This window comes from Phyllostomus hastatus, unplaced genomic scaffold (assembly GCF_019186645.2).
Source record: "Phyllostomus hastatus isolate PE091 unplaced genomic scaffold, TTU_PhHast_1.1 phas_contig_137, whole genome shotgun sequence".
NCBI lineage: Eukaryota > Metazoa > Chordata > Mammalia > Chiroptera > Phyllostomidae > Phyllostomus > Phyllostomus hastatus.
This window is the reverse complement of record NW_025333583.1, coordinates 8,738,269-8,754,886: the sequence shown is the minus strand read 5'-3', so window position 1 is coordinate 8,754,886 and position 16,618 is coordinate 8,738,269. Positions and strand designations below refer to the sequence as shown.

The 16,618-nt window shown below is 39.4% G+C and overlaps 1 protein-coding gene across 3 annotated transcripts in view; it reads right to left on the bottom strand.

Annotated features, from left to right (window-relative positions):
* Positions 1-21: 21 nt before the first annotated feature.
* The window catches only part of USP37 (ubiquitin specific peptidase 37), an 85,769-nt gene continuing 69,172 nt past the window's right edge, over positions 22-16,618 (bottom strand). For all 3 annotated transcript variants that reach the window (XM_045854320.1, XM_045854328.1, XM_045854313.1), the window contains 6 exons: positions 16,211-16,377; positions 13,429-13,489; positions 7,933-8,048; positions 6,019-6,088; positions 5,580-5,718; positions 22-5,066 (listed from right to left, as the gene is read on the bottom strand). In XM_045854320.1, the coding sequence (XP_045710276.1) occupies positions 4,979-5,066; positions 5,580-5,718; positions 6,019-6,088; positions 7,933-8,048; positions 13,429-13,489; positions 16,211-16,377 (641 nt within the window). In that variant the 3' untranslated portion in view covers positions 22-4,978. The remainder of the gene's footprint in view (positions 5,067-5,579; positions 5,719-6,018; positions 6,089-7,932; positions 8,049-13,428; positions 13,490-16,210; positions 16,378-16,618) is intronic.

Below are 16,618 nucleotides of genomic sequence, written 5' to 3'. Positions count from 1 at the left end.
GTCTCCCCTGGGCTGAAGTATATTTGCAGTTTTACACCTTTTCCCAGAGTGATGGTTCTTCCTTTTACTTTCCTCACTGCCTTCCTTGGGTGGTAAGTTAAAGGGGATCTCTTCTTTGAAAGAGCTGAATGGCCCAAGAGATGGCCTTAGGAGGTTCCATAATACTCACTCGCCAGTCCTCAGTGACAGCAGCATATCCACTGGGGCCAAGCTGGTGGCCTAAAGGCAAGCATGACGTGAAAATGCTGTGTCACCCCCTTTAGTGCTCTTAATAAGGCAAAGGAAGGGAACAGTGAAGGACGACACTGGGTTTAGTTATCCAGAGTCTCTGCAAAGCCTCACTGGCTCCTTGGATGGAAACAGCCGGAATTTGGTGCTGACTCCGGGTGTGCGTTGGATGGCCACCCCATTTCCTTTAGGGCTTAACAGTGATGCCCAAGTCCATCTGAGGCCACCAGCAGGTGATTTCCACAACTTCAACAACTATCGTTAAGTGCCTGCCAGAATGTCCTTTCTAGAAATAAGTCAAACCAACACAAGGTTAATAAAGGCTTTAATTTCACACACACACAAAAAAACTCTATGCATAATTTAAAAAGGAAATCAAAACAAGGAAAAACCGTAAAGGATAAAGAGGAACAGTTCTGCTAAAACACAGATAAAGTGCTGCTCCGTACAAAACAAAACATAAAGAATTAGAACCAGAAGTCGTTCAACGCAAAGAAAATCACCTCACAGATCATGTGGCCAAAGCTGCCAGCAAGCCTGGTCGTGGCTCAGTCAGGCCGAGTGTAGGAGGCTTACTTCTGCTTTCCTTTCCTTCGCACAAACCGGCGCTAGCAGGCCAGAGCGGTCAGAGGGAGGGAAACCTGGGACCAGGGGTGCGTGCGAGCACACGCGACCACACTCTGCGTCCTCGTGCTTGAAAGGCCAGTTCGGCCGTTTGCTTGCCTTTGTTTTGGCACGTGACCATAGAACGTGGGTCCTGATCCGGACCCTCCACCCACTCTATCCTTACACCAGTGTACATGCCTATGCTTCGGACCTCTGTACTTTAAGAAAAGTCCAATGTTACCCAAATCGATTGCTTATATTCATACTGGCACACTTTCTAATTAAAACTGCAAAATCTCAGATGCATAGCACACATGGAAAAGAAAATTTACTCATCATTTTTAAATACGATACAACCAAAGAGACTGCCTGAGGTCTAGCAATCAAAGCGTGCCATGAGGGGGTCAAGGACTGAGGTGAGACACGGCCAAAGGATTCTGTCACAAAACTCTCCAGGCCGAACAAACTCTAGTTTCCCAACTAAAACTTTTTTTTCAGATGCTAATAAGACCTATCAATAAAGACATTAGAATTTTGAAGTCACGTGTTAGATGTCAGAGGGCAGGAATCTGGTTCTTGTACATCTAGAGAGAGCATTACTCAGTGGAAAGCAAGACGGGAGGAGGAAAGGCCATCTGCTCTGGGGGACATCTGTTCTATGTGACCTGCAACTGGTCTTGGGTTGCTGTTGATTTTTCTAAAAGTCTCTGCATATATACAAGATGCACATGTGACTGGAAATCTAGCTGTTTCCCCATTGTAATACAAAACACTACCTCAGGGGGTTGGTATTAAATCAAATAGGGTGCCAAAAAAAAAAGTTTGGGTGACTAAGAGCATCCACTGTGTCATTTCACCAGACAGAGAAGAAGGAGCCAGAAGGGTAATGTTTTTGTTCTAATATAATCTCTTTTCAGATCACAAATAAGTTTATAAACTACCGTCTTTCTGTACGTTTCTACCCCATCCCCCTATGCTCTCTCTACACTCATAATGCTCAACTATTTGAGACACTACAAAGAATGTCTTTAATTTAGGTGTATTCAGATAACCTTCATTAGCAACTACACCTGTAGCCGTGGTTATATAGTTACTTAATGCTAGCTGCAGTATGGAAGGGTAAGTCATGAATTCACTTGCTGAGGTTTTAATTCATAAAGCTTCTCTTTCGGAAGAATTTCACACTAGATCAGAGAAAGAAACGTGCAGTCTAATGCTGCCTCCCCGAGTTAGCTGATGTGTAAGTGTTGCTGCCTACTTCTTAACTAACAGACCGTGGCAAGTAAACAAACGGCTTTAGGAATAAAAATATAAATAGCACAAGTCATGGATTTGCTTCTTTCCTATCTTGCGGAAACAAAATGTAGGAGTGTGCACACACACATAAATATATTGCCCAAAAAACAGAGCCCATCTTCTCACAGGCTTACATTACAGCCACAGCTACCAAAGTGATGAGAGAGAGAGAGAGCATCTGGCCACGTGCAACTTTCCAGTTCTCTGTAGTAACATTAGCCAATAAGAATCAACAAGTTTGAAGTTTAGTTTAATTTTCCCTAAAAAAAAACAAAGAAAATCCCAATTAAGATCAGTTGTGTGCAGAACCAAGTGCTGTCAAGTTCCAATTTAATGTCCTTTACGTTACGTAGCCACATGTGGTACACTCAACAGGAAAGGCAGTCACTGTGCAGGCGACCTGGGGCCGCGGCACTGTGTACCTTCCTGGCCCAACATACCAAATGCACCACCTCCTGATTCTGAGCAAATTGATCATACTGCACAAAAAATATTATCTACTTACAATTTTTAAATACACAGTGAGCTTAAAAAAAATTAACATGGTCCAGACAAAAATCTCCATCTGTAGTCATTAATCCTTCACTAAACCAAAATACGAAAGTAACTTTGTAAAAGGGGTAATAAAGGAGCGAAGAGAGAAAGATTGACCAGGCCAGAACCATGAACAGCTATCAAGGAAAATTCAGTGAGATAACTCATCTACCCCAGGAACCTGTATTCACTCAACTAAGCCCTGCCCAAGACATGAAGACCAAATCAAATGAGGTTTCTGAGCCAAGAGTGCTTCTAAACCGTACACCACATGCAAGCTAGGAAAAGCAAGTCAATGAGGGTACTTCATGGACCATCTAGGCTTACGGTGTTATTTCTATTTTTTTAAGCCCTAATGCACCCCTCTCTCACTTCAAATAATTCCTCCACCTTTTTTTAAAATAGCACTTCTCAAAATCTCAAATACAGACACAGGGAAGTAACAAATAGCTAAAGAATTTGATTACCACTTCACTTGTATGAGAAAACCAGCTATTTTCAAGGAAAAAGAAAATGGCTCCCCAGTGGAAAAAGCTAGTTTTTAAAACAAGTATTTCCCTCTGCTCTATACTACTCCTGCATATCCTACCACCGGAACATTCACCAGAGCAGTATCTAAGTAGATGATAGTAGGCGAAGTTTTTACTAGCAGTTAAGCAAAGTGCTGGGGCCATTTACAATTCAAAGATTCGAAATGTTAGAAGCGGTTACTATGTCTGAACACATCCAAGTTTCAAGAGTTGGGGCTGGAGCTCTAAGGCAATTTTCCAGAAAAGATGTTGCATCTTCTGTGATAATAAACTTTAAAGTATTTTTTCTCCTTGGAAACCAGACATGGTTTTGCCCATATTAAGAATGGGAGAGTAATCTTGTTTACAATAAAAGCAAGAGAAAAAAAAGAGATATTGAAGGTTTCAGTCTGCTCTAGTTAACTATGGTCCTAATGATCCCTGGGCTCACAAAATTATTTTTTGGACAGAATTCTACTCTCCAAGTTTTACATGGTTTCACAAGTTGCTTAATCAAGCGGCTGAAGTCAGCCGAGTGACTAACGTAGCGGGTCATGTTGCACTCCCAAAGAACACCAACACGAAGCACCTGAACAGGAAGGTAAAATGTATTATGCACCATTTCTGTGTGTTAGTTTTTGTGATTACCTAAACCCATCACATTTCAATTCCCAGCCTGTTTTAAGGGCAAAGCCAGACAGACGGCAAATGGTTAAATGTTCAAGCTTCATCTGATAGCTCATGTACTTACTTCACACTCCTAGTACGGCTTTTAGCTTTAGTGGTCCAGAGTTTTAGCTTTAACACAAGAATACACCTCTTGACCTCTCTGTTTGAGATGGAGATGCTAGCATTCTTCATCCCTAAGTATCTTTGCTGGGGTGTCCCAATTATTTTCCTACCTCTGAAAGTTTTGGTTGAACTGTTAGGATAATGCTTGCTCCATAAAAGAATGACACAGAAGAAAAATCAAAGATTCTATCTTCACCACCATAATAATATAGATGATATACAATGAACACACTCTGTGAAGAAACCTCTTTAAAGAAAATACAAAGTGTACAATTAATACCAAATGTGGGATCTTAACACATTCCAAGCACCAACAATCCATTTCTTGGGACTGCATGTAAACAGCAAAAGCATTACAAATCCATGAATTAATTGTTTTAAAAAAGCCCCCAAGTCAGGTGGCAGAAATGCCCCTCCTTTGCAAGAAGGACAAACTGTCCTTAGTGTAACATGGAGAGCTGGTTTTCCAGTGAACTTCACTAATAAGAACACACATGAAAGACTACAGACTTGAGTGAAACTACTCAAAGAACATAAAAGCTAAATGCTAACTGATATGTATACCTTCACACATTTCTTAGGTGAATGGACTCTTTGACAACTTCCTGTCTTTCCAAACTGCTGTGCTACTAATTTTGAGCAGGAATACTCTGGTGGCTCATCGTAACTCTTTTAAGGCTCCATTCGTTCCTCATATATGTGTGTATGTACATATATATACACATATATATATATATATATTTACAACATATATTTTGAAGACAAAAGGAAGTGCTACTTTTGTAGGAGAAATAGAGGATAGTCAGCTATAGAGGTGAGACCAAAGTTTCCATAAAACAATTAGCATGGTGCATTCCACAAAATTGCAATTTTCATCTCCTGGTTTGGCCCTGAGCTGTTTGTTGCTCCCGCATCAGGCAGAGTTCCAAGCTCCCCTCAGGCAGAGGGAGGGTGAGGTGGGTGACAGCAAGGGAGCGTACGCGGTGCGCACTGCCAACCCCGGAGTCTGCTCTTCACGAGGCCTGACGAGCGGTCTTCCCTGCCTCCATGCTGAGTGCCTGAGAGTTCTTTTCTGTTTCCAGCAGCTCATCAAAGATCTCCCTTAAAATAAAACAAACAAAAAATGAGTATTCAGTGAGCAAAGCCAAAAAATAGAAAGAAAGTACATACTGATAAAGTATGCATAATCCCATTTGGTGCCTAATTATTATTAGGTAAGCAGCTCACTTATCTGGTAACCATCTTAACCCAAAGTGCTGATTTCTGAGAACAACAGGAGGGAGGACGCTGGCAAGAGTCAGCTTTCATAAAAATGTTACGTAGCTTCCATCAGCTAACTCAGATTTTCTAGCTGATACAACCAGAAGATAGCTTCTATCAAATAAAGAAGTCTCAAGTTCCATACCTAGGTGCTACGGTGTGATGAGTCATTAATGCTGAGCTAAGAAAGAAAATATTCTGGACTTATACAGAAATAAGACATGAGCCCTAAGCAAAGATAACAAAACCAAAATTATCAACCAATTAAGTGATGGGAACATTTGAGTCTTAAAGAAAGAAAAAAGAGTTGGGTAATTTTTAGCCCATGGCTGCAGATCTGGAAAAGTTTCTTACTTGTGCATATAAAAGAAGATGTAACCGCTTCGATCCCGATCACTCTGCACGGAAGCCTCTTGGATTTTAGATACCTCTAGGTCATTGTAAGTAAACCACGCCTGCTTCTTAATGTCATACACATCACTAATGTAATGACCTGAAAAAAATAAAATCTTAAAATTAAGGTTTTTAATTTTTTGAATTTTTCTCAGATACAGAAAGTTTTAGAGAAATAGCCACACCACCTACTTTACCCCCCTCCTCCCAATTTCTATAAACCATTAAAAAAACAAGTACAAACATTTAAGGGAGGAATATACCACACCAGGACAACTTTTTGACAAAAGATTTGATGCATTCAACTTACACCTCCCAAAGTCAGGCACAGAGCTGCCTAACAAGGAGTAAATGCTGGCTACTTCATTTATAAAATGCTGAAATCATTCTGTCCATTTACCTGAAGAAGAAGTGCTACCAATGTGGCTGACAACACTGATGAGCCGATAGGAATGAGGAAGATTTCCTGTCTGGAAAACAGAAGTGGGCATGATTTTTAACTACTCATTTGAATAAAAGCAAGACATTAAATTTAAATTTATTATCCAAGCTGACATGGCTACATTTTAGTGCGGGTATAGTCAGATTCAATAAATTCTACTCCCAACTAAGAATGCATCCTAAAAAAATAATTTGAAAGAAGAAAAGAGTACATGTACAAAATTACTTACTGTAGCATTATCTTTAATAACAAAAAGTTGGAACTAAAAATAGGCCCAATAATAGTTAAGTTAGTGGTGTAACAACTCAATACAATATTATTCAGTTATTTTAAAAGATCCTATGAGCCCTGGCTGGTGTAGCTCAGTGGATCGAGCTCAGGCTGCGAACCAAGGGGTCACTGGTTCGATTCCCAGTCAGGGCACATGCCTGGGTGGTCCCCAGTGGGGGCCACGTGAGAGGAAACCACTCACTGATGTTTCTCTCCCTCTCTTTCTCCTTCTCTTCCCCTCTCTTTGAAAATAAATAAAACCTTAAAAAAAGAGAGAGAAATAAATAAATAAATAAAGCAAAAAGATCCTATGGGCCACCAACATATTAACTTGTTTTTCAAACCCACATAAATGCACAAAATAACCACAGATCTATACAAGTAAGTATGTTAACGGTTAAGCACTGAAAAACAGAAAAAAAATGAAGAGTTGGTGTGTTGCTGTAGGGATTATGGGTAAATATTTACATTTGAAATATTTTTAAAAATTCTATTAAAATATTGTTAGAAAAATAAAGCAAAACTGAAAAAGAGGTACTCCTACACTGAGGCAGCACTATTAGGCACAATTTTGGACACAAATTCAGTTATATATAAACCAGAAACCATCAAAATATTCATAAACTTTGATACAGTAATTTACTTGTGGAGATTTAAAGAAAAGTCCTAAACATAGGAAACATTACAACCTTACACAGTCCCTCAATGTATGATTTATTATAGTGAAAAAACAGAAACAACTTAAAATGCTCAATGTTAGTTAAAAATAAAATAAATAGTATATTCATTTAAGGGAATATAGCACAGCCATTAAAAATAAACTGTGCAGCCCTGACTGGTGTGGCTCAGTGGGTTGGGTGTTGTCCCACAAACTGAAACGTCACCAGTTCGATTTCCAGGCAGGGAACATGCCTGGGTTATGGGCCAGGTCCCCAGTTGTTTGGGAGTGTGTAAGAGGCAACCCATAGATGTTTCTCTGTCACATCGATGTTTCTTGTCCTCTCTCTCTAAAAATAAGTAAATAAATTCTTTAAAAATAAAATGCTTATAAAGACCTAGTCTTTAACAAGCAGAATAAAAACTGTACTTAAACGATGGCTTTTAAAAAGCACACTCAGGGGTATAAAATGGCAAAAGAATATGGTAAAATGCTAGCTATAGTTTTTGTTAGGACAATGGGATCCTGGGTAATTAAAACTATTAAAAAATTGGAAAATGGAAAAAAAGCAATTATTTGCAGAAAAAGAAAGATAAAAGATTCCAATGCATTCTAGTTAACACCTTCGATTCAACAGATTTTATAGTTTTGGTAGAACTAAAGATAATTCAATATACATATGACCTGGAGAGCCGCATTGCTCGGTTATCATTCCTAACTGCATGTAAGGTGGTCAGGGTGTATTTCTGCTTTTGTTTCATTTTTGTTTTGAATCTTGAAAGAAATGGAGAGCAAAGGACAAGAGAAAGCGAAGGCCACTTGATGACTGCCACAGGGGCAGAAATGACGGCAATGGAAACTGACAGTGGAGCCTGTGAAGGTGAAGAGCAGGAGCAATACTGACGGTCTGCCCAGGGTCACTCAGGGAATAAAATGCCACTTACCTCAGCATTTCTCTTCAGCTCCTCAGCTTCGGCTTCTGTGTACTCCATATCTAAAACATCCTCATTTCCAGAGTCCTCATCAGAACCCAGTGAGTCCAGAAAAGAGTTGTTAAACTCTAAAGAACACAAAGACAGAGTCATGTAAAAATTTCTTGGAATAGACACAGAGAGATGATAAAGAAGATAAAAAACAGCCTGAGTACACATTTCCTCATTCTAAGAAAATATAAAACATGTTATTATTAGGGTTCCAATTCACCTAGCCTACTCTGGGGACCAACAATTCAGGCACCAGGTATCTGTAAAAGAAATGCTTCTTTTCCTTTCTAAATGTATTTACATGAAAGGAGACATAACTACATAAAGAATAAAACTGAAGAGAAGAGAATTTTATTTTTTAATAATATTTTACTTATTTAGTGTTGCAGGTTCGATTCCCAGTCAGGGTACATGCCTGGGTTGCAGGCCATGACCCCCAGCAACCGCACACTGATGTGTGTGTGTGTGTCTCTCTCCCCCCGCTCCCCTTCCCTCTCTAAAAATAAATAAAATCTTTTACTTATTTATTTTTAGAGAGAGAAGAAAGTGGGGCGGGGGGAGAGAAACATCAATTGCCGGCCTCTTGCCCACCTGCAACTGGGGACTTGGCCTACGACCCAGGCATGTGCCCTGACTGGGAATCAAACCAGCAGCCTTACACTTCACAGGCCAGTGCTGAATCCACCGAGCCACACTAGCCAGGGCATAAAACATTAAAAAAAAAATACATAAATAAATAAAGTGTCTTTCCTTTTTTTGTTGAAATGCTTTCTCTTTAATTATTTTTTAAAAGATTTTATTTATTTCTAGAGAAGGGAAGGGAGGAAGAGAGAGGGAGAGAAACATCATTGTGTGGTTGCCTCTCGCATGTCCCCTACTAAGGGCCTGGACCGCAACCCAGGCTTGTGTCCTAGACTGGGAATCGAACTGGTGACCCTTTGGTTTGCAGGCTGGAACTCAAACCACTGAGCCACACCAGCCAGAGCTAACATTTTGAAACACACGGTGCATACTGTAGGTAATACAAACAAATATAAATTTTCTTACAGAAAAGACCATAAAAAGGTCACTATCCTTTCATCCTCTTTAATATTAAATCTTTTTTGTTCGGAAGTTTAACAAAAACAAAAAATTTCAACCTTTAACTCTTAAATTTCACCTAAAATACATTATACAAACAAATCGAAGTACTATTTTTTCTATTTATTTATTTATTTATTTACTTACTTGTTTATTTGTTTATTTATTTATTTATAGAGAGGGGGAAGGGAGGGAGAAAGACAGAGAAAAATGTCAATGTGTGGTTGCCTCTTCAGTGCCCTCTACTGGGGACCTGGCTCACAACCCAGGCACGTGCCCTGACTGGGAACGGAACAGGCGACCCTTTGGTTCACAGGCTGGCACTCAATCCACTGAACCACACCGGCCAGATCATCCATTTTTTTCTTTAATAATATGCTTCCACTGGAAGAGTCCATCTTTACTATACTAATGGCTTTAAATAATCATAGGAACATTTGTACATAAATGCCTCTTTGCTTTGAAATATAGTTAATTCCACCAAAATCACTGTCTTGACTTGTTTAAAGGACATGAACACATAAAAATGGAAAGAACAAGAAAAAAGACAATGTCTTCAAAATTCTGGAATCTTAAAAGTAGGTGGTTGACAGACTTAACAGACCCGAGAAACCAAAGTCAAACCCTAAGCCAGTAAAGGAAAAATTGAGAACCAATCCAATTTACATCACAGAATCTTCAAAAACCATACAACTTGGAAATACCTGATGCCTCTGAAACTGGAGGTTAAGTAGGAGATAAAAAAATAAGAATTAGGTGAAAGTTATTTGAGAAAACAAACTCCTAGCTCCATTTCCCCCACTTCATGCTGCTAGCCAATGACAGAAGTGTGGAGCTTTCTTCTTTAGAGAGGGTAAAGCAGTCTCTGGCCCTGAGGATGCCAGGCACAGGAGAGGCCAGAGTACCACACTGAACACAGGTGTAGGCGACAGCTTGCATACAGAAGGATGACTATGACTGCCCCTCCTCCCTCAGTCTTATTCTTCTACTTGGCTTCCAGAACTCAGACAGCCAAATCTTTTACCTCTAGGCAAAGGCAAGAGATTAGAAAATCCTTCTGTAGAAATCTGACCAGCCCAAGAGAAAGGATGAAACATTAACATCATCCCCCAAACAGCCCCATTCTGTAAAACTCAAAAGTTGACTAGCCCTCGTTATTCATGTGTTCAGAGTGTCCAATCATCTTTTCAGTCCCATATTCTTAACCATGAGCTGACAGTCAAGGATTGCTAGATATGAGACAAGCCTCTAACGAGAAATATAAAGACCATAACACACACTGGACAGAGCAACCTGGAGGAAACAATCTATCCAGGGACAGTAAACTTTATTTTTATTGTTTTATTTTTAGATTTTACTTATTTATTTTTACAGAGAGGGGAAGGGAGGGAGAAACAGGGAGAGAAGCAGCAATGTGTGAAATATCCATCAGTTGCCTCTCACACGCCCCCAACTGGTGACCTGAGCTTGTAACTCAGGAATGTGCCCTGACTGGGAATTGAACTGGTGACCTTTTGCTTTGCAGGCCAGCATTCAATCCACTGAACCAAACCCTCCAGGGCAGGGACTGTAAACTTTAAATAAACAAACAAATGAACTATATTTAATATCCTCAGAGAATTGAGATGGTATTGTTTCCATGAACCAAACCAAAACGAAACAAATGAAACATTATAAAAAAGGAATAGTCATACACGCACGAAAATCAGTTTTTAAAAATATGAAAATAAAACACTCAAAAGAATGTTTGGAGTTAGAGATAAGGTCAGAAAAACTTCCCAGAGACCAGAGTAAAATGACAAAAAGATGGGAAACTAAAGAAAAGAGATGAGAAAATTAAAAGGACCACCCTAGAGCCCTGGCAGTGGATCAGTAGGTCAGTGGATTGAGCGCAGGCTGTGAACCAAAGGGTTGCCGGTTCCATTTGCAGTCAGAGCGCATGCCTGGGTTGCGGGCCAGGCCCCCAGCGGGGGCAACGTTAGAGGCAACCACACATTGATGTTTCTTTTTCCTTCCCTTCCCCTTTCTCTAAAATACATACATAAAATCTTAAAAAAAAAAAAAAAAAAAAAGGACCATACTAGAAAGTCTGGATAATAGGAGTTTCAAAAGAGAAGAGAGAATGTGGAGGGGAGGAAATCAGTGAAAATTTCTTAGAACTCAAGTACACAAGTTTCTCAATTAAAATGATTTATTAAGTGTTCAGCAAAGAGCTAAAACAGATCCACACCAAGGCACATCATTGTGAAACTTGATCACAAAAAAAACCCAAAGAGAAGATACCACCAGATTAAAACAAACAAAAAAGTCACGTCAGTATAAGAATCAATAGCTTTAGACTTTTTTCATTTCATTTCATTTTTTAATGTTTTATTTATTTATTTTTAGAGGGGGGGAAGGGAAGGAGAAAGTGGAGAGAAACACCAATGCATGGTTGCCTCTCACACACCCCTACTGGGAACCTGGCCCACAATCCAGGCATGTGCCTTGACTGGGAACTGGGAACTGAACTGACAACCCCTTGGTGTGCAGGCCAGTGCTCAATCCACTGAGCCATGCCAGCCAGGGCTCTTTTTTCATTTCAGAGAAAGAGAAGCAGGGGGTGGGGGTGGTGTGCGTGGGGGGGGGGGAGGGAGGGGGGGCGTAGAGAGAGGGAGAGAGGGAGGGAGGAAAGAAAAAAGAAAAGAAACAATGATTTGTTATTCCACTTATTTATGCATTTATTGGTTGTTTCTTACATTGTGCCCTGACCAGAGACTGAACCAGAAACCTTGGTGTATCAGGATGACACTCTAACTAACTGACCTACCTGGCTAGGGCTATAGAATTTTCATACAGCAACTCTACAGACAAGACTTCTCCCATTGTCCAGCAGCATAACTGCAAACCTGGACTTCTATATTTAGCCAGACAATTAATCAAATACTAGAGTAGAATGAAACTTGCAAGGTTTCAAAAAAAATCTAATCCATATCCCCCCTTTTAAAAAGATTTATTTATTTATTTTTAGAGAGAAGGGAAGAGAGGGAGAAAGAAAGGGAGAGAAACATCGATGTATGGTTGCCTCTCATGCATCCCCTTCTGGGGACCTGCCCTCCAACCCAGGCATATGCCCTGACTGGGAATTGAATGAGGGCCATGCTCAATCCACTGAGCTACACTAGCCAGGGCTTTATCCCCTCCTTTCAAGAGAATACTAGAAAGAGAATACTATCAAAGCACAAGTAGACCAAGAATGAGGAAGAGTGAGACATAAGAAATGGGAGTCAAACGGAGGAAAGAACCAGGGGGAACTCCCAGGACTGATTAGGACAGCCGTAACAGATCTCAGGATAGCTGTGCATAGATGTACCGGGCAACCAGTCTAAATTGGGAGCAACACTACTTGATACAGCCGTCATCACCACCGTAGTGCCATCTTTCAAATCTGAGGACAGAATGCCTCGGTGAGCTTAGCTCGAATTCTTATTTGTAACCATTTCTACCATGTCCCAAATTCTTGCTCTTTCCTCCATGTCATGGTGTCTAAATCAGCCTAGGACACTCATTTTGTACCATCAAAATGTTCTGCTTTGATCTATTTCTGAGAGTTGGAGAAAGACCACAACAATTTTAGAAAACAAAAAATACAGATTCAGCCCACTTCCAGTGACTACATGTTCCTGTGGACTTGGAGCACTTGGTTCATATATTCATTCTGCCAAATGCCATGACTATGGTGAACCTTATGTTTCTGAATATTCACTCATAACTGCCCACCCACGTCCCCAGAGTGAGCTCTTTTAAATTCATGGAGAAACTGAAGCCACCTTATCTTCTCCTAGGAGGCTTACTAGTGGGAGTATTGATTGCTCTTTCACACAGGTGGATCACAGATAGTCTTAGCTATTTCATTTTTTCAAAATAAAAAAGTATATTGTTTAGGGCTATAAATACAATAAGTACTATTTTTAAAATAACCAAGCTATTGCCCCAGCTGGCGTGGCATCGTCCTGCAAACCAAAGGGTTGCCAGTTCGATTGCAGGTCAGGGCACACGCCTGGGCTGCAGTTTAGTCCCCAGAATGGGCGTGTGCGGAAGGCTAACCAATCAATGTTTCTCTCCCTCCCTTCCTTTCTCTCTAAAATCAAAACAAAAGTTTTTTTTTTAAAGGGGAAAAGAAAAAGCAAGCTACTAATTAATACAAATGTTAGAATAGTGGTTTCCTCTGGGAGGGAGGAGGAAGGAAGGGGTATCCAGATAACTTCTGAAGTTTTATTTCTTTACCTGGGAGGTCTTCAAATTTATTGTTACGTAAATTAACAAACCCATTTTTCATGCTCTTCTCTGTGTGATACATTTCACTGTTAAAAAAGGTAATTAAAATAATATCCATACCTTGAAGACTTAACTCTGTAGCTCTTTTGATGTCATCATCTTCTTTCTGTTCCCAAGCTTCCTAAAGAGACAAGAATAAAACTAAGGTGTTTAAAGAAGTCTTGATTACAACCTATTTAATTAGGATAAAATCAGTTGCTCTGGAAGTATTTGCTAATAATGTTTTCCATAATTTTATGGATGTTTGGACTATGACCTATTGAAGGATGTGGAGAAGTTCTGTACTTTCTCCTAAAACACACTCTTGGGGATTAAAAAGGCTTAAATGCTATCTTTGCTAGTTAGTGACATTAGGCATGCCAACCAAAAGCCATTCAGTGTGACATTATGATATAATCCCCTTCCTTTGTACATGTATGAAATACCTGGCATACAGCAGATACTTAGCAAACTGGTCTGTTCTCTGCCTGATTTATAGCATGCACTAATTCCCATGGTGTAAGTACTCTCACCATGGCCAATCTTAGGCTACCACCGTGACACTGAATGCAGGGTTGGAAAGAAGTGTATATATAAAGCTGGCTCTCCTCAGCTGACAGTGAACTGGCTCTGGCACACCAATGGCCCAGAGTTTATGACAGCAGGATAAACATTATTTCCACAGGATATTATTCAGAGATTTGTATTTCTGTTTTTGCTAAAGAAACCAAGACACATAACAGATGCTTGGTAAATACTAAATGAATGTTGTTGACTTTTCTAAATACATCTGAAGTTCTCTTAGAAAAACTGGTACCTCTGAAAATGTCTCAACTAGACGACTAATTATAAAAAGAAGTAGGGAAATGTTGACTATAAAAAAATTATCCTTCCCATTTTCAGAGAAAAGATAATTTATAAACAATGCACAAGTAACGAAAAAATATAATTTAATCAGGATAATTTTATACTCTCCTCAACTCTAGACTTGTTTTTAAAGAACTTAGAACAAGCTATTCTACATTATAGTACTGGGAGCAATAAATACTGTGTTCAAAAACCAACAGAGATACTCTCTAGGGGGAAATAAGATTACTACAACTTATCCAAGTATATAAAGTCTGCGCTGAAAATGGAAAGAGACTCTCTCTCAGTTATTAATAGGATGGTGCAGGTATACCAAACTAAAGAAACTTCATCTTACAACCATACCCTCACAACTGAGAAGAACACAGGGCAGGACAAAAAAGTAGGCTTGCAGTTGTGAGTATATGAAACATAGTTTCTTCCTGCATTAGTATTTATTAATTGTCGTATTATTTTCCTTATGAATCTCTCTTGACCCACCCTGTAAGTTTGTTTTAACTGGGTCAACTGACAAAGAAATACTGTAAGATACTACTATTAAGAAATCAGACTTACATTAAAAGTAAGTTTTCTAAAACAAATGATCACTATATATTATTTGTAAAATAGTTGGACATATAGCCCTGGCTGGTGTTGACTCAGTGGACTGAGTGCCAGCCTTCGAACCCAAAGGTTGCTGGTTCAAGTCTCAGTCAGGGCACATGCCTGGGCTGTGGGCCAGGTCCCCAGGTGGCGGCATGCGAGAGGCAACTGATTGATGTATCTCTTACACACTGATGTTTCTCTTCCTCTCTTTCTCCCTCCCTTCCCCCACATTCTAAAAATAAATAAATACAATCTTAAAAAAAAAAAAGTTTGACATATATACATTTGATGACAAGGGTAGGGAGGGAGGTATTTTTATAAATAAAGAGATATAGAATAGTTGGTTCTGAAATGGTTTTAAAGTTCTCAAGCTTAGCTGCACATTAGAATCAAGGAATGAAGTTTAAAAAAATCCTTATTAAGGGACTCACCAAGGATGACCCTGTGGTGACTGCTAGGGGAAGAGAGGTATAAGTAGACTTAATGGTAATGGAAATAAATACAATAAAAATTAAATTTAAAAATCCCCTCCCCCCAAAGAAAACTAAGAAAACATGCCCATACCAGAGCCCAGATCAATTACATCAGAATCAAGCACCAGTATTTTTTAAAGCTCCCCAGACAATATTAATGTGTAGTTAAGCTTGGGACCCACTGTTCTAGAGAAATTAGATTTCTTAATCTGATTGTCTGTAAACACTAAAACTGTGTGTTCATTCTAGGGAGTCTTGGTAAATTTTTATTACTAACATGACTTGGATTGCACAGGATTAAACAAGCACAAAGACATCACCTTTTAGTCTGATACCTTAGTGACTACGACCGTGCAAGTAAGCCAGCTTTGGCAAATATAAGTATAAAGAACTAAAAATTAAAGAATAGATTACTACATAAAGAGGAGAGCAGATAAATGTTAGTATATGACTAAAATCTAAGCATCAGATAATATTTTTAAGAATTTTATCTTCAAATAATTCATAGGGAAGGACTCATATAGTGAGAAAATGACCAAAACAAATACATTGCCTTAAAACATTAAAGACAAAATCATGCTGTTATACTGGCTGCTTCTACAACTTGCAAACAGGTTGGGCTGGCATAGGGTCTAATAACCCTTCTTGCTTTAGCATGCAGTGAATTACTGTAATGAGAGGTAACCAACAATGTATTTTGTTGCATTCGGATTTTCAAAAACAGAAAAACTATCTCTGTATCTGTTTCAAATCCAATGCAAAGCTCCAAAGAAGTTTTTATTTTGTTTGTGTTGGTAGATCAATGATACTACATTCAAATCACCTGGAACAGTGCTTCACACCCAGTAAGTGCTCAACACATGTTCGTTATTATTGTTACTATTCTATGTCTTGGGAAAGATAGGTATGGAGAAAGTAGCAACATGACTATCTCTTACTTGCTCCTGGAGGCTCTGAGCCAAGGCCTGCTGAAGCTCTTGCTCTTCCCTTTCACGGTCCATGTCAAACTGCTGAAGCCAATCAACCTCTCCTTGAGATCCTTCTGGGGTTTTGTTTTCTTTATTCTCATCACAGTCTTTAGTTATCTCAGTAAAACTGGCTGGATCTGAGGAAGCAGAACATAACATAACTGGGAAATCCTCTCTAATAAACTGAAATCTCTGTATTAGAGTGACATCTACTGTTTAGGGAGTAATTTACCACAACGGGACATACAACTTCATCTTACTACAATCTAGCCCAGGGTTTCTCAATCTCAGAACTATCGATATTTTGGGCAGGACAATTTCTTGTTAGGGGAGGACTATCCTATTCACTGTAGAATGTTTAGCAGCATTCCTGGCCTC